Below are 19,337 nucleotides of genomic sequence, written 5' to 3' on the forward strand. Positions count from 1 at the left end.
CCCTGGAGAACATACACAGCGAAAATTAATACATACATATTTTAATACCAGTCTGTACCGCTTCCAGTCTGAGCCTGACAAAAACCATTATTTAAATTTTAAATTATTTAAAAACTATTTTTCCCTCAACGTCAAAAGATGGTAATCTGGCAACTACATTGGCTTTTTTGCTTTAAGATGAGTTATCGTAATGAATCAAACTGCAATTAAACCAACAGCCGTTGCAGCGTTGGACCCTCAAGAGCTATTAAATTGTTTTCCATCTCTAATGCCGGGGGATTTACTCCAATCATGAGCTGTGAAATTAGACTCACTGGTGAGGTTGTTATGACAGTAACAGATAATCTTTGCAGTGGGTTGACAGATTGGTAAACAATTAGCAGCACATCAGCTGTCACCCTGTGGAAAAGGAGAGCCCCCCTCAGCTCCACTGAGCATTTTGGCCTCTTTTAGGCCACTGTTTTTGTTTTTTTTTGCTGTTGTGCAATTGTTTATTGGTCCATTCTCACCACTTAAATCAACCTAGTTTCCATCACCAGAGGAAAAACTAACTATATATAAAAAAGCTTTACTGTTCTGCCGTCATGAAAGTTATAGCCAAATGCGGCAGACAGATTTGATTAATCCAGTGTGCACTGCCAGTCTAGCACGAAACGTTTAGTTAGTGAAATATTTATAAGCTCCACATTTCCCTCATGAATAGGAAAAGACTAAAGACTGTCCAGACAATGCTGAAGAGCCTTAAACCCGCATTATATCTAACCATCAGGGCATGACTCCGCTTTTTGCAGTATAATGTCTTCTTCAATGCAACAACATGGTAATTTTTGAAATAATGGCCCCATTTCGTGAAAAATAAATTAAATACAGTGACTGACAGACTCTACCACACAATCAGGATGATGTATAATTATGTGTATTTCCAGATACACCACTCACTCTGTCTCTCTACGTCAGGACCTGTCCAGGGTGAACCTTGCGCTTACCTGGAACATACATTTGGCCCGGAGTGATTGGCTATAGCAACCCCTGATGGATAAGCGGTATAGAAAATGAATGAATGTATGATCGGGTGTCTAGAATAACCTACAAATGAACTCTAACCTTTTAGCATATCTGTTGGTTGTGTAAATGGCCAATTGTCTGCTCACACAACCATTAGCTGATAACGTCTGTATTCTGCTTAAAGAATCACTAATTGCAGGTTAAGTGAAAACAATTATCCCTTTAAGAAGTACAACACATTGTTACTTGGCGATGCAGTCAGGGGGAAAGTATTATGATTTTCAGCGTTAGTTTCAACATTGGAGGTTTTACTTCAGTCTCCTGAGCATTGACTCAACTGATGAAGTTATTTTTTATTATCTTGGAGATAAGAGTTTGGCAACGGAGAATAGGCACGTTAATATAAACACCATGTGTAGAAGAGATGTTTACATTGTAATGAAACCAGTTTTTGCTGGTTGTTTTTCCTCCCCGTCAGAGGCTCCACTTTGCCTCATACGGTACAAAGCTTCAACTTTCCAACGCCACCATAGCCGAATGTACTTCGCCTTTGCACTATGAAAATAGATGTCCCATTGTTTGAACACAACAAGTCACAGCGTATATCAAGTTCGCCTTGAATGACGGTAAAGGTCAGACACACTCCCCTCCGCTCCACTTTGGACGAGCTCCAGGTACACACAGGGCAGAGGGAGAGAGAGGCAGTCATTCTCCTCAGGGCTCTGTAAAATGGGACACCATAGAGGCTTTGATTTCAAACTTCTGAAGATTCAAAAAGGACAAAAAGCTTGCAGTTGAAGGTCTGAACAGGAAGGGCGTGAGGATTGTGATACCGCATTCATCCCTTTAATCTGGTGTCTACATTTGCACCAAAACACTATTCACCAAGACCCATGTGTGAAGCCAACAAGGGCTGAGATAATGTGACAACCACACCTTAAAGAACAAGCTTCACTGATTCCATTGATTACTTTCAGAAAGATAAAAATACAGTATATACAAAAGCATCTGATTGAAAGTATGCTCTGCTTTTATACGGTGGCCTTGTTCACACTGTAGCTCACACTGTTTTATCACCTTTCGCCACTTTAGTAACGGTAAAATAGAGATGAACAGTGTTGGCATAATGCTTTTTTTTTTTTTTTTTTAAGTGACGCATTAGTGGCAGTCCTGCTGTGAATCTGCAGTGTAAGTTTTGGGTCATAGCGTCAGATTTTACCCATTTACAGCACCGATGGAGGCACGTACTTGGATGAGCTATGTGATATACAACAGTTAGAGCTGGAGTTAAATCCAGACCTCTATTTGTTCCTGTCTCATTACGTGATATGAGGCTGCTGCCCTGCATTGACCATGTTGACTATATGTTGAGTGACTGTTTGAAGTGGAAGTGGTTTGGCCAATTGTATGTTACTGAAAAGCAGCTTGTTCTTGAGCCTTTATTTAAGAGTTGGATTGAAATTTTGGGATATGCTTCATTTTCCTTTATTTACGAGTGAGATGAGAAAATCAGCAGTTGGTAAATTTAGGGCTGCAACTAAAGCCTGTTGCTTTAACTTCACTTACACACACTGCTCCCAAGAATGAGAGCAGCTCTAAACCTTACTAATCTAAAGGTTGTTTAGAAGTTGTCTGTAACTTAACAATGGCTTAAAAGTTGCTTGTTTTGATCAAACTAAAACTGCAGAGCAAAAACCAGCTGCACTGTTGCTAAACAATTCCTCTTTCAGTAGGATTCCTTTGACATGATTCATTTGCTTTTAACTTGCTGTTCTCATTTGTTGTTTGCGTCTTTACTATCAGTCATTCCAAGGTGACTGATAGTAGGTGTTTGGGGGCACAAACACAAACATCCCCTATAGTGTATGGTCTGTGACATCTGTGTATGGTGGCGTCAAAGCTACACAGTATAATAGCAGCATCCTGCATATGTGTTTTGGAAGGAGCTGAATTTTCTTTTACTTTCTTTTTGATTTACTTTCTTTCTTCAACAATCGTTGAAGAACAAACAATGTTTGAAGAAAAAAGCTCTAAATAAATGTTGAAAATGAAAGAGGAAACAGGAAAACAGAAGGTGTTATTTAACCCTATCCTCTAAAAGATAATTTAAAGTAGAGGGAACCGTGTTGAATAAATCAAATGTTACTGAATGTGGCCCTGAAAATTAAACATTTACTGAACCTTAGCTGATAAAGCAGCTTTCACAAGAAAAAAAAAGGGAACCCGTAATAGATCAATCATAAAATTTTAAAAGTACTGCTACTCTCAAGAGAGTCAGGTTGAAAAAAGCAAAAAGGGAAATAACTGCCAATGACTCACGCCAGTCAAGGACAGCAGCGGTGCTCAGGGTACATGCACGGAGAACGGACAATATGTGGAGGCTGTGGAGCTGTATGGTCTAAAAATAATACAACAGACAAAGCATGGCAAGAATCCCACCTTCGTGTGACACAGTCATTTCCCTCTATGGGTCCACTTCATCTGTGTGTAGGACAACAGAAGGCTGTCTAATTGGTTCGCTGATATTTATGCTGACCAGAGGGACAGGAGATCCTACTCCAGAAATAACAATAACATTTCTGGCTAAAAACGACTTTACTACAAATTGTGGGAGTGTGTGGCGCAAAGGAGAATGGAGACACAGGGGAGGTCTGACATTGACAGTGGAGTAGGAAGATGGCCTTCAGAAAGATAAGGTGAGCAGGGACACTGTGTTACTGTCTGGGGATAAAGGGAGGGCTAGGCGGCAGATGATGCATTCCATGTGGGAGGAAGTGGAGGAGGATGGAGACTCCAGTTTAATGAAGCCGCAGAGCTGATAGGTTACAGGAACACAGGAGCCAACTGGATCCAAGAAGCTGTTTGTCCTCAATGAAAACAATGTGAAATGAACTGTGAAATTTAAATATGACTGCAGAGATGAGGCCGTACTTGCTTTGGTCTCTCAAAAACAATACATAGAATAACATGACTGTGTTTTCAGGCAAAATGCAAGTTGAATTTTAGACGCAGCATAGAAAATCTAATGAAATATATATGGATACAATTACCCCAGGGAGATGCAAATTCAAGCAAAAGCGCATTGCTGTGTCTTTGCAGTTGCAACATTATGACAGTTGCTTGAGAGCTGACACAACGCTGAGATGACTTAAATGTCAAAACAACACAGTGTCTGTCCACTGACACTTTAACTTCATTATTTATCTTTAAATCTTTAAATAGTCTTCTAGCCAGCATCACTAAGAACTGTACAGAAAATTTTAACTGGAGAAAAAATTATAATTTAACAATTCAAGACAATAAAATTAACTGGAGTGGAAGAGCATAAATCTTAAGACATTGAGTTTGAGCTGTGACGGAGCTAAAATGCCATGGTCTCTGTAAAGTATGTTAACATGCCAGTGCAATTGCTAAACAGCTAAAGGCTGCTTTGGGTATATTTGGGTGCGGGTATCATACGCTGAAACATGAAATGTCCAAGGTCTTCTTTTCTGGCAGGATATGAACGTGGTTACGAAAGTAGTTCAGACAGGCAGAGATTTCACTCTGGACCTAGAGTCATGAGGGTTCACTCTCTGGGGAGAGCTGAGTCAGTTACTGTCAGAAGAAAAAGAGGTGAGCCAGCTAATTATCTTACACACATCAGTTACTGGACAAAGCATTGTTTTCACTTCTCATTCATTTGAACCATGTCAGAATTTTATCTCTCCCCTGGTGGAACAAAGTCACTGTTCTCTGTGATTAATTTCATTAAATTGATCAAAGGGAAGGGCTCTTTGTAATCATTCATTTGTCTCTTAAGCAATCTAACAGACCAGATGCTCATGCTTAATAATTAAGAAAACCAATAAGTAAATCTGTGGAGCTTAAAAGTTTTTTCACTGCTTGGATTTTTATCAGTTATTAGACCGAAAATTTTATATATTATACATAGTGTTCTAAAATCTGTGCGCCCAATATAAAATCAAGGGTGATATTCGGGTTGTGCACAAAAAAAAAAAAAAAAATATCCAGTTCACTTCGTTTATATCTCACAGCTAGTAAAACTCTGCAAAGACTGACTTTTTCTTGTGGTAACGTTCTCTTGCATCCATAAATTGCCGTCTTTCCTCATCACATCACATTCATATAATCCATCCCAAAGATAACACACATGCAACCCTTCCCCACCACGTAAAATAATAAAAAGCTCCTTCATTTTAGCCTCACATCCTGATGCAGCAGCATCACTCATGCCCCAGTGAAGTCCTGTTCTCATGCTGTTCTGTTATTACGCTGTTGTGTGAAACTTTCTTGACTTTTCACCCACACAGCAACGAGATGTCATGACCTCTGTAGCCTTTATGTTTGGTGGAGTCTTATGTAACACTGCTCAAGCACAAATGTTGTACACGGCAGACACACCCCTCGTCTGAACATTTACATCACTCAGTCCTGTTGAAAGCCACTTGTGAACCTTTTCACATCACTTATCTAAAAAGAGTAAAATCTCCCTTTGACACATGGATTACAGTATTTGGCAACAGTCACTGAGTCAATAGCTCATGGCTGCTCACCAGGTTTGGCATGCACAGAGTAATCAAAAGTCAAACAGCAAGCCAGCTTCACAGCTGTGGGCTTTTCTGAGCTGTCAAAGGCCAGTGATGTGCCTGGAAAGCCGAGCGGCAGGATGAGCAACTGCCGATCTCCCTCTACATCCTGTTAATTAGTGGACGATACAGAGCGAGTGGCTGGCCACAGGAAAGCCTGATGGATGTTAAAGCCCATCAATTATTTGATTACGTTCCAGGACTTTCATTTCCTCCAGCAGGCACACATCACAGAGGGTTGATTTTGGGAGCAGCAGGATCACTGTGAGAGTGATCAGTGTGAAAGGTTGGCTGTGCCACCTTTCAAAAGGAAACCGATTTAAAAGCCATTTTCGTGAGCTCAGTGTTAAACAGTTAAAATCATTGCGAGATATTTCCTCTGCATGGAATCTATCACTGTATATGAATAGGAATCCATAAAGCAATATTTATACAATTGAATATACACAGTGCAGAGTAAATAAACTATGATAAATGGAAGTCTATGAGACTGACAGTTTTTTTTACAATAGGATAATCTTCCCTAATCACTTCAAAACACAATTCTTTTCTACTTGTAGCTTTATTTATTTATCCCTTATTATACACTGTGGTAAAGCGCCTCAGGGGTTTGTGTAGATGTGGTTTGGTGGTAGGTGGAGGTTGTAGGGCAGAGACCTGTGTTGCTGGTTATAAATAAAGCATGTACATAAAAGAGAGAATACTGTTACCTCACAAGTTGTGGACAGAAAGTATTCAGTGTATAAACTGCTTCCATTTAAATAAATGCCTTGTTTCTTTCTTGTTGCCATGACACAGGAGTGATTCATCAACAGGAAAAATGCAAATAAGTGACAGTAATGTGTTTCCCCTACAGCTGAACACCAGAGGAGACATGACTGGAGCCTTTTAGTGTGATGGACAGGGAAAAACACAGACCCAAGTGGTGCAACTGTCATTTAGTGCTTTCATGGTGGAGGAACATGATGTTCATTTTTCATCCACCGACAGGATTTTTAGCCTCACTTGTCAGTTCAACACAGTAGCTGTGTGTGTTTGTGGAGCATTGTGTTTGTTTTTCAGGCTTCTTCTTGCCTGCCTGCCCTCTGAATGACTGTTTACATCATGCTTCAGACCACCATGTGCACGAGGCTGATTCATGGTCCCTTCCTGGTGTTGGCAGTGGAGAACAGTAGTATTTCTAAGGCTGACACATTGGCCTGCTCCTTTGTTATTGTTCTGCTTCTTGGCTCTCGCACAGGCTGAGGGGAGGCAAGATGTTTGAGGATCGACGAGACGAGATGTTTTACAAGCTGTCGCCCGAAGAACATTTCTCATTGAACAAGAGCATGTTCGTGTGCAGTGCTTTCCCAGCAACAAAAAGCTAGATTTTACTCTTATTTCAAAACATTTTCGTTCATTTTATTGTATTTCAGTTTAATCATAACTAAGAAAAATATTATACCAAATTTAAGAGTTTGAAAAATTAGGTCATTCATAACACTGTCAAAATGAGACATTTGTTTTATAGTTAAATTATGCCTTTATTTCATAGCCTCCATGACTGCACATAAAACAAATTATATAGCTTCAATATAATTTTTGACAAAATGGTCTCTCTTTGCAATTTGGTGGTAATTATATCATGAGAGTTTTTTGTTGTTGTTGTTGTTATTATTTACACCTGTAGTGGTGGATAAACTGACTTTTTCCTCTGTTTCTGAAAAACACCTTGTTCCACCTGGTTCCAAATTTTTATTTCAGTAAACACTGACAAATGAACAGTCTGAAGTTAAACACGTTGGAATTAGGCTTCTTAACACACCCAGCTGACAATGACTTTAGCTTTATTTGTGTCATCCATGTCAAATGTAACTTTGTTGTAAACACTCTCCATTTGTTTGTGACTTTGTCCCCAGTCTTCTGCTTTTGTCTCAGATAAATGCTGCACTATGCCCTCCAGCTGCCTGACTGCTGATTTGTTGAGCAGCTGAGGCTGCAAGCAGAACAGTGAGCTTGAAGTTGCTCAAGTGTCCCAAGGGTGAAGGGAAATACATTTCTCTGTCACCTCTTACATTCCCAATAATCATTTTCATCCTTAAATGAAAAGAATATGTTGATTATTGCAGATTTGAACTTCAACTAAATATCTGGTTCTTTCTGGCCCATGTTGGCCTCAACTCTGCAAGAGCAACATCGATGACCTCATCAGAATTCATTAATTATTACATCAGGATTTTTTTCTTTTATTTAGCTTTTGCTCTGCTGTTTAATACTTAAACCCTTCACTGACCAAATTACAGAGAAATTATGGTTGTGAGTGCTTTATTTTGTGTTAACTCAGTGTGTGTGTGTGTGTAGACCAAGGTGGAGGTACAGTAACTGGACATAGTCATCTTATTTCCAAATCCCAGTTTTCCTCTGCTGAGTCAATAAAATAAAAAGTCTTCAAGTGCCAGAACAGTCACCCTCAACCTTATTCTCCCTAGAGACTCTTTTTAGTGCTGTACCACTCTGCAGGAGTCCTGGTCAGACCATCATGTAGAGAGGGGGGTAACCCTCAACAGTGCCAAGACACCATGTAGGCTGCTGTCTCTCATTAAATACACTTTTTCTCCAGCGGGCAGGGCAACAAACAGCTTCTGGGTGTGAAGTGCATTTACGTCAAAAATAACAGCCATTAGTACTGCCAACCAAAGGAAAGATGTAAACGTCAGCATCACTGATGGGCTCCATTATAAGGAACGTGTAATACTGCAGCTACCTAACAGTCAAGGATCTGGCAACAATTCTCTTTGTTAGGTGCTCTGCATTTCTCTTTTCTAGCTGTCTGGATTCATCACTGAAACAGCATCTGGATCATGTATAATGGATGAAAATGTCATTTATCAGACAGTAAATAGATAAAACTACCCTGTACACATAAATAGCCGTAATTAGCTGTATGAGTGTGATAGCTGCTGATAACCATTTAAAGCTATACTTCTCAAAGTGGGGGTTTCCAGATACCTTGATGTGATTAAGTTTAAGAACTAATGAGTTAAAAGACAAACTGTATCAGTCCACCTTGTATGTATTTATCGCTAACTACAAACGCTAAAATGGTGAGCATGGTAAAAACTATGGATGCTAGATAAAAGTATGTTTGCATCATAACTCTCAAATTAATCGCAAAATAAGTGATGAAGATATTTTGAACATGTTCGTCGCTTGTTCAACCAATTGTTCAAAGAGTAGTAGAAAACAACAGATAATCCTCAAGTGGAATCGGAAAAAAATCTGACATTTCTTCCTAATGAACTCAAAGAACTGCTATCAAAATCTAACTTCCTGTCAGAGATGAAATGTTACCTGGAAATACCTGAACTCTTGTGAACACCTGAGAGGTCAGAGGTCAGCGTTCAGCTTCACTAGTGTACATTGCAGGAGCTTATTTGACAGCTTAAACTAATAAATATGGAAGAATCGTTCATAGAGATTTATTCAGTGAATGGGAGAGTTCATTCTAACAGACTAAACAGTTCAAAACATCTAAAATTTGTTTAACGTCAGTGTTTATTTTTTCCTACATGCCATATGTAACTAACAGTCCAAATGTTTATTGACTGTGGAGAAGCTGAAAGAGCTATGTTCAGATGAGAGCTGTTCATTGTTGAAGTGATCACTGAGGCTACATGTAGCTTCAGATATTACAACAATGAATACTATTCTCTTCATTGTCTATTTTTGCGCATTTAAAAAAAATCCCAGGCAGCTGAATGAGAGCGAATCGGGCAACTGTGGAGCTGCATGAATCACTTGTACACGTGAAACTCAAATGTCCATGAGAAAACAGGGGCAGTTGGTGTTGAAATGTTTTGCAGCAAGCAAATTTCAATAGGCACGTTGAAACTCTCATTGAACTTGCCAGTTCACAGTTTTCACTTCACTGCTGCCTTCAGCCCAGGCATCAAATCAAGAGGTGAAGACATAACTTAACCCTCGGGCAGTTTAAATAAAATTCTTTCTGTCAGCCTAAGCTCTATTCATACCGATTAAAACTAAAATGACAGTCGATCAGTCTATTGGTTACTCCAGAGTAAAATATCTAAAAACAATGAAGAAGTTGCCTTGAAATTTTGCCCAGATATTCATGGTCCCTAGAAGTCATTCCGACAGTTATTGGTGATGTATAAACTGTATACAAAAATGGGCGTAGCCTCTATGAAGTCAGGCAAGGGTCACTGAAGAGCAGTTTTTTACCTCAGAGATGGCTGCTGAGAAGTTGCCATCTTGGCCTAGTTTCTGGGTATCTGTAAGGCACAGAACCTGGTTCATCCCTGTAACAATCGCACGCACTCATCTACGTCTCTTTTAAAGCAGCCACATGCTCAATTATAAATAACACATTCTTAAGCCCTAATAAACTTTTCCCCTGTACAGTTGTCATTTCTGCTGTAAAGTCTGACATTTTAAAATGGCAAGACACAAGTTGCCATTAGAGAAACTGCAGTTTTGGCAGCTTTGGCACCGCCAAGAGGCTTGCCACTGAGCTTTCGGAATGAATTGTGAAAATCTGGTAATCTGCCAGTTTATAGCATTATCATTATCATCATCATCATCAAGCCAAACATTGCTTAAATTTGTGTTCAAGTTTACATTAACTCAAGGAGACAGAGAGGTTGTCTAGTGGTTACTGCTTGTGTCCACTGATAATGAAATGTTACCCAAGGGTGAAAAACCTGTCATCAAACTCAAAGATTTAGGCACAGTCAATAGGCAAAGCCAGATTTAAAGATTGGAGATATTCCCAGATGTAGCTATTTGAGACCATAAAACCCCTGAAACACTTCACCCACTGACAAGACAACATGTAAAAAATTTACATATTGACGGTTCCCCTTCAAGTTTATGTGCTTAAGGGAGGCTATATAATAAGATCACAAAGTAAAGTAAAGCAGGCTGATATTATAGGTGAGGCCATATCATTCCCTAGCTTTCACCCTGCAGTGTGAATTCGTTCACTCACAACTGTTATCTGCATGTATCCTTGGTTAAAGCTGTGGTTGTTTTCAGAGATGCTTCTCCTGCTGTGGTATCAGATCACAAACAGACCTTCCGTGGTGGGGGGCTGTCCAAATGACACTCCTTAAATGGAGGTGACCAAGGTTTCAGATTTTGATTTCAACAGAGGTGGCAAAAGTACTCATATTCTGTACTTAAGCAGAAGTAGATACATGTGTAAAAAAAATACTCTGGTAAAAGTAGAAGTACTGATTCAACTCCTTTACTCAAGTAAAAGTAAGAATGTACAGGCTCTGAAATGCACTTTCAAAGTAAAAGTAAAAAGTAAAAAGAATTTTTGCCGTTAATAAAACACAATACATCCTTTGATAATTTCTGCTACAGTACAAGCCCCCTAGCTCCCCCAATTAAGAATTTCTGGCGCCGTACAAGTACAAGTTCTCTGTTCTCTTTCAACCGCCCCCCCTTTCCCTCTCTAGTTCGTTTGTGGAGGTTTTTTCTTTTAAGTAACGAGCCCGTTTTTACAATGTACGTAGTAGAAAGTACAAATTTTTTCGTGTATAAATGTAGGGAGTAAAAATAAAAAGTCGTCAGAAAAAGAAATACTCAAGTAAAAATACCTGAAGAATCAACTTAAGTACAATAACAAAGTATTTGTACTTCATTACTTGTCACCTCTGGATGTCACACACTGTGAGCCTCACCGCAAAATCTCCCACAGTACTGGTCCTCTCAGCTGAAGGTTATGAACTCTTCAATCATTCTGCTTTTCTTTTCGGTACTTGAGCTGACCTCCTTCAGGCATTGTAATGGTTTCCCTCAAAATGGAAATAACCCTGAAGCGTGGTTTTAAACAGCTGATTGTGACATAGAGGCAATACGTCTTGATTTGCGGCCAACAGGAAACATGTGCTGTTTGTTATTGTCTCAGCTACTGGAGAAAGCATATACAGCACCAGCTGAGGCCAAGCCACCGAGGAATCATCAAACCTAATGTTAATGACTCAGCAGACTTATATGCAGGAGTGAAAGCAGACCAAAAACACCCTCCTACTGTCACACTGACAATGCAAACAATTTGAGGACGAGGAGAAATTATTGCAAGTATAAAAATACCAACAGGAGGATGGAGGAAAACATTGTGGAAAGCAGAGCTCATGGTGAGATGCAGAGGCCCGGAAAGAAATGAAAACACATAGCCTAAACTCCGGAGACATTTGCATTTACATTGAGTGTGTTTACAATCAAACCAAACTCATAAATAAACAGGCCAGAGGGCTTTGTAAGAACTAATAAACACAGACACAGCGAATTACCTGACTTGCCCACCCCCGCTCTGCCGAACACGGCCAGCTTCACCTCCGGGCTTTTGGCCATGGCAGCAGCTGCAACCAACAAAGCTCGCCAAGTCAATCAGTAAAGTCCGTGGTCAGCCATCCATCCAGCAGCATCTGAGGAATAATGTAGGACAATGCAATTTTATTTTTTGATTCTACAGCATCAATGTTTTGTCTGCATGTGATTTTGAGTCTTGGATTTCACTAATTACAAATATACTTTATGAAGGTGTTTCTAATTTTAGCACAGTAAAGAGTGTGTTTTTGTGTGAATTTGTGAGCCAGCCATTGCTTCATGTCCTCTAGAAGGCTCAGATTGATTGGACTAAAAAAGGCACAGCCAGGTACTTTGGAACAGGGCAACACCTTCCCCTAAAAGCTTTTTAAGCCCTACCCTCAAGTGATTAACCTTGTAAAAATATCCATCTGGTGCTTTTTATATAACACAAGACACTGAATGGGCAAAATAACTGTAGTTAATCAATGACAGTCTCAGAAAAACAGATTCAGGCAGTTGGAGATTCATACATCACAAACCTGAGGAAAAGAGTTAGTATTAAAACAACCACTTCATCTGAGAATGGATCTGACTGAGGCTCAAATATGAGTCTCTCTGGTGTTTCTTCCTCTAACCATATGAGGGCATTTATAACTTCAGGAAACAGTGTCTTGTATTGACGGGAAACAAATAAAATAAATTCTTAGTGATTTTTTGCAGGCAGGGTCACTCTCCTCATGAAATTGATGTAGTGTTTTCTAACTTGGCGCCTTAGCGGTTGTAAAGTATACTAATGTGATTTCCAGGAGACAGTGTTGGAGAGGGTGTGCGAGAGGGTTGTGTTCAGGGCAGAGAGGTGATGGGATTGTTCTATTTTAGTCAAGCTGAGTTTATGCAGTTCTGCTAATGAGAGACACAACATCCTGGCACAACTTGACTCAATCTAAAGAGGATGGAGCACAGGGGTTGCTTTGTTCTTAGTGTAGAAGACGGTATCAGTCAGGGCACTGAGGCGGGCACCAGTAATAAGAATATACATCATCTACTATCTATGTAGATCTGAGAATACATTCACAATGAAAGTTTGATCCTCAGAAAATAAGAGATTTATTTTAGTTAGGAAAATAATGGCATCTATAAAGTTGAGAAGGTATTCGATATTAAACAAAACTGAAACATTCCTAAACTGTTGTGTAAGGTATGATTTTCTTGTGATCAAGAACTGAAGAGTGTTTCTGTATATATTCACATGCTGTTAAATGGAATAATGGATCCAAAAAAATTAAGAACACTTGCAAACATTTGTTATAATGTGCTACACTATATGGTGTATCTTGTATTCGTACACAGGTACTTGATGCTGATACAGAAAGTACCATCATGTGTAGTATGATCAGCCTCCTTCATGCCACCACACTACACTTGTACATGGAAAAGAAATAAGTGTCGGTCTGGTGTGTAGAAAGCCAGAGAAAAGGCCCTTTTATAATTTTTTAATAAAGGCTCCCACACTGTGTCAGTCAAATACTATTGTGCAGCACGCTGAGCAGCACATTCCTGATATAAAACACAGCAGAGGAAACAGCAACTGTACCCTAGAGATTTAATTAGCTGAAGGAGACAGTCCTCACACACCTCTGACTGTCCCACCGCAGCACAGAACACACAGAGATCACCAATCAATAAGGTTTCGGCTCCACACATCAAAGTGAGCAGTATGTGGCACAGAGACAATGTCAGGCCGTGTTTCAGAGTTGGTGACCTCCAAAATGGGATGTTTCATGCAGGTGTGTAAGATGCAAACGGCTGATAAACGGTTCAGCAGACAGAGCAGAGAAGCATCCAGTAAAACACATTGAGCCCAAGGCCCTAACCCTTGTTGAAAAAGAAAAGAGAACTGTGGCCGAGCATAAAGCGTGTTTGATAAGAAAACAGCCTTCTGTGAAGTTATTTCACAAGCTGATTGATTCAAAACGTCTCCCCAAAACACACAAGCAAACAGTGGTGATGATAATCTAATTGAAATCCATATCTTGATGACTCCAGAGGAATCCAGGGTCACGGTGACTTGAGAGCTTCCAATTAGCAGGAATGCTGACAGATATTAGATATTAATGCTACAGCAACCGCACAAAGCCAAGGCTGTGTGTTGTATTTCATTAAATCCATGTGGTGGCAGAGGCCAGGTTCTTTAACTGAGGTGGGCACTATTTTCAACCACTCCAGTTTGAGCCAGAGCAGCTGCAGCTGCCGATAAATTCACATTTTCCTCAGTGAAGCAGTTTTTTGTTTTGTTTTGGGTTGTTTTTTTGTTTTTTGTTTTTTTGGTCCCACCTGCACTGCAGTTAATTTTTCCCCTCTGCATTGCATTGCGATGATGCAACTAGTCAATCACAGCCCATAGCTCATGTTCTTCTTCACCAGGGGAGGTAACTTATTGACTCACTTGTGATATAAACACATGGGCTTTAGAGTTCCCATTGGACTGATCAGAGGAACTATTAATCCTGAAACACAATATGTGATTCCATGATTAAGTATTTTTTTCACATGTGAAACTCAAAACAGCAGCAAAAAATACACAAATAATAGCAACACATGGCTATTAAAAGACAACAGTGATTCTTCGCCAGTTGTTTGTAATATGTTGCCAACTATAATAAAACTCCAAATGAGTGATTATAGATGATTGAAAATTGGAATTCGGGAGAACAATTTTATAGCCTTCTGCAGAGTGTCTGCCATGTTTATGAAAAGATCTATTATCTGTCTCTGGTGTGTAAATTGCACTCATCTCTGTATCAGTCTACTTTGGATAACATGAGCTACAGCAAGGGAACTGAAAAGAGTCCTGGGTTCAGGGCGCTCTGTCCAAAATGTGTCTGGTTGTGTGTATGAGCCGGAAACATGTTCGCCAACTTCACACTGGTTGAAGTTATGAGGTGGCCAGCTTCCAGCTTTCTCCTTCTTCAACCTCAATGGAAACACACACACACACACACACGGTTGCACTCAGGGTCTAAGTTAACCCTCTTTCTTTTCTACCAACATGCACACACAAACACTTCTCCATATATGGTGTGTCTGTGTGTTGGCTCGAGTACTTGGTCAATCATCCATCTCTCTCACTCAGTATGGGATATGATGGCAGCCATGGGCATCTTTACATATTTAGTTTTTCTCATTATTGATGTGGACATGTTTCCAACAACCACAGTGCACAGTCAAAACACTGAAGGATATTATAAAACTGCTGTTACATTTTGTTCTCTCTCTAATTTGAGATGGCCTCAATTCATTAAATGCTAAAAGGAAACTATTTTTTAATATTGTATGAACAGTCAATGGAATGAATGTGTTACTGAAGCCCATTCATTTATGAAGTGATTAACTTTTTACATTCCACCACATAAATCTTATGTCTTTATATTTATAGTTAAAACAGTTAATCTGATTCGACATTGTCCTTATTAACACCTCTTACAGACCTGATAAAATCAAGTGTTTAACATGTCCATATGCTCTTTATACAATACAAAAACACATCATTAATGAAACAAAAGTCAATTCTAAGACTGACTATTTCCACTTTGAATTGCACTGAACGAATGACAGTCTCATAAAAACGAATTTATACAGTCCGAGATTTATATATCACAAATCTGAAGAACCAATTCTGCCAACATGAGGGTGTGGTGAGTGGAGCAAAACAAACCCAACGCCTTGTCCGCACAGAGAAGGTTTGTATTAGCATAACCATTAAGACTGTGTCAGACACAGGCTAACACAAATAAATACAAGATGCTAACTTTTATGAGAAGTGTGCTAGTCTCCCCCACAATGTTGGGTCTCTCCATCCCACTTTCCCCTGTTAACCTGGATAAAACATTTGTAATGGGTGGGACATAAGATCTGATCCAGAATTAAACATCCTCAATGAGGAAGTCAGAGTAGATGAGCATCCACCCCCAGCTTTGACTTTATGTGGGAAAGCCATTTTGGAGTTTAAAAATTGCCCGGAGAGGAAATTTAACAAGACTGTAAAGTAAAAAGACACAGGTAGCTGTTGGAGCACTTCATGTTTTATATTCAACAAATCAGATATACGTGTTAAACTGTCAGCTTTGGAAGCCCTGTGTCCAGTCTTTATGGTAAGAAAAAATAACAAACCCCTGGTTGTAGCTCTAAATTATTGTAGGAAAGGGAATATAACAGGGATAGACCACAGAAACAGCTTGTATGTCTCTTTTTTCCTGCAGCAGACTTTTGATTTTTTTTCTTATTCATTCAGTCTGTTACGTATTAGCTTCCTCTGATTATCTGTTATACATCTTGCACATATTACTGTAAGCAGACATACACACACACACACACACATCACTGCAGTGATCTCTCAGTCTCCTACGCAGCAGCAGGGAATCACCAGTGAGAAGAGGAAGAGCAACACAGCAGTGTCTCCCAACGACACGGCCATACTTCTTCGCATTTTGCCATTTATGGCCTCCGCCCACTCCACCCATCATCCTAACTCTCTCACCCTCTCTTACACACACACACGCACACAAAAATGATCATCCAGTGAAGTCACAGGACAAACATCTGCTACTCTGCTTGAGGACAGAGCTCAGTTTTACTAACTATCATGAAAAGTGCAAACACAGCACACAACACAAAGAAAAGAATATACGGGTTGTGCAGGTTTGGATCTAAAACAAAGACAACACAGTACAGTGCAGGCCAAACACAAAAAGAAGTCCAAGACAACGGGATCAGTCCAGCGTTTGGAAGACTCTTGCACTCTTCTTTGCCACCTTTGTATTGTCAGACAAGATGTTCACTATCAGCCTTCAGTGACGGCCGCCATAAATCTGAGAGGACTAGTCGTCCTCTGACTCAGTTTCTATCTGATGTGCTTAACATTAATCCCACAATTCCTCTCATATTAAAAAAAAAAACCCCAAATAAAATAAATAAATAAATAAATTCTTTAGCAAAAAAAATGTTCCATGATCAGACAGAAAGAAAAAAACCTTCTTTCATTTATCTTTATTTTCTATTCATAAACCTCTGCTGCACAGGGATTCAAGCTGTCAAACTGGGCACGTGTTGTTTTTTTTCCCTCTGCATGCCCTTCTGTGTAATTTTTACCATGAGAACTGAGCCTGGGTGGTGGTGCTGTGGTTGAGGGAGATTACAGACCTCTAGGCTCAAAACCATGGGAGGAGACCTGCAGTACCACAGGCTATAGAAAGACTGCAAACCACAGGCCTGTCATCAAAATACATACAGCAAACTGGTGCCCTGCCTTTGGAGGAAAACCAGTGAAACCAGTGAGGGAAAGAACGCCCCAATTGTCCTACACAAATGTTTTGCAGATACCAAATCATACGAAAAAGCTAAGAGAAAGTTGAGTCTTCGCTGCACAGATACTTTCCTGTGTCTACAGCTTCCAGTGGTGACAAGTCTCTCTTAGACAGCCCTCATACTGGCAGACTGGACCAGTTTGGCTGTGTTTCATCACATGGTTTTATCACAAATTCTCCACTGAAGAGGTTTTTGTCTTCACTTCTTATAAACACATAAAAAAAAAAAAAAATTCAGATAAGAGGAGTTATGAGTCGTTTGACGTAAAGTAAGACTCTTTACTTGAGTATGTGTAGCAGTATCAGAGTTAAACACTAACTCCAAGTGTACTCTCTGCACAGAGGCATTGGCTCCAAAACTTATTTTAACTACCATATAATAGAAATACTCAGCAACAAATACCTGAAGAGCACACACAACTGTGAGTCATTACTGTTATCAGGATTCATTATGCTAGAGGCTCTTTATCAGCTAAGCGCTGCTGTACATTCAATCATCTGATTTCAATCACATTGCATCAACCCAATTTTCATTTTTGTTGGCTCCCCACCCACAACCTTTGTCAGGACCCCGCAGTGTCCCCCGGTCCCAAGTTTGGCAAGCACCCGTGTAGGATGTGCTGACCGATCTTAAATCCCATTCAGATGTGAGCTATTATGCAACACTCTGAGCTGCTCATGAATGCTGATTATGTCCTCCAACCCAATAGGGGAAAGTGGAGGGAGATCAAGCAGCTGAGGAAGCTGCATATTAATGGAGGTGGAATTATAGAAACATGACTGTGGTTGTGTTATAGAGGAATAGAAATGTTATTTTGCCTTTCCTCACTTTGGTTCCGTTATATATCCCAAATGACTGACGGGAAATATGTATACAACTTTTAAAATGGGACAGTGCAGCTAATCTTACAAAAACGAAAATATCACTTCGACCTATGTAAGATCAGTGAGCATTAACATAGATAAGGTCAATTTAAACAGTGGACATCCCAAGACAAGCCTAAATATTAGCGATGACAGTGGTCGTGACCTCCAGCTCAGAGCGATCAGGGTGTCATGACCTTCGATGAAAGGTGCCCCCCCCCCCTGTGAGGACACCGTGACAGCCCGGGGCCTGACCACAGGTCGGATCATCACCACACCTCCGTGTCGCAGAGCTGTCTCCTGAAGGGAAGAGCCCCGCGTGAAAACACCGGCAGAGAGACTCACCAGAGACCGCTCCGCACAGTGGCAACCTCCCGGGGATGAAGCGCTGATCGGGATGAGCTGATTTTTTTTTTTTTTTGCAAAAGTTGGCAGGTCCGTGGACCGAGACAAGACGTTCGTGCGCTTCCCAGATGTGGATGCACAAGCGCGGCTGGACGGACGGAGCGATCGGGTGCAGCTGGATGGACAGACGCGTGGGTGAGAGGACGGATCCGGTCCTGAGAGGAGAGACCGTTCCGCAGCTCTGCTTGGGATGAATGAATCCCCGAGACGGAGGGTCAGTGGAAATATGCGGAGCGGAGTTGCTCGAGTGTCCGGCGCTCTGCTGCCTCTGACTGGACTGTTGCCGCTGCTGCATACCGCTGCACGGACCAACCAAAGCCGGCGGCGACCTCTAGCGCCAGGAGGCGATCACATCAGGTCTGGGATCACCGAGAGCGAGGAGGATCATTTCAACATGGCACCATCTGCTTCTACAATAAACACACAGTCCACAGCCCAGAGTCAGACATGAAGATATCCAAAACATCAAAGGTCGCCAATATTATGTGTATCACAATCTTCAATGCAGAAACTGTCAGTCATTATTCAATCCAGTAAATCCTGAAGGGAGATTGTGACTATTTTTGAGTTGTGGTCAGCTGTTGGAGGAAACTGTGAGGCAAGAATTAGAGTCAAGAATGAAGTCTCCAGCTCTGCTCAGCACATCATACTTTTAGAGCTACATGGACCCTGACTAGAGGAAAGACCTTCACCCTGCACTTCCTTCCTGCAGTGAGTTAGATGCTGCAATTGATATGAACATAATATGCTTCAAACAGAGATGGTTCCATAAAAAGACAGATAGCTGTTGAAA

At 40.5% G+C, this 19,337-nt stretch overlaps 1 protein-coding gene across 1 annotated transcript in view; it reads right to left on the reverse strand.

Moving 5' to 3' along the window:
• Positions 1 to 18,794, reverse strand: part of rerg (RAS-like, estrogen-regulated, growth inhibitor) — a 36,343-nt gene extending 17,549 nt beyond the window's left edge. The window contains exons 1-2 of the mRNA XM_029495303.1: positions 18,485 to 18,794; positions 11,894 to 12,028 (exon numbers count right to left, since the gene is read on the reverse strand). Coding sequence (XP_029351163.1) covers positions 11,894 to 11,954 — 61 coding nt within the window. The 5' untranslated portion in view covers positions 11,955 to 12,028; positions 18,485 to 18,794. The remainder of the gene's footprint in view (positions 1 to 11,893; positions 12,029 to 18,484) is intronic.
• Between the last annotated feature and the right edge of the window lie 543 nt (positions 18,795 to 19,337).

The sequence above is a fragment of the Echeneis naucrates genome, chromosome 23 (assembly GCF_900963305.1).
Source record: "Echeneis naucrates chromosome 23, fEcheNa1.1, whole genome shotgun sequence".
Taxonomy (NCBI): Eukaryota; Metazoa; Chordata; class Actinopteri; order Carangiformes; family Echeneidae; genus Echeneis; species Echeneis naucrates.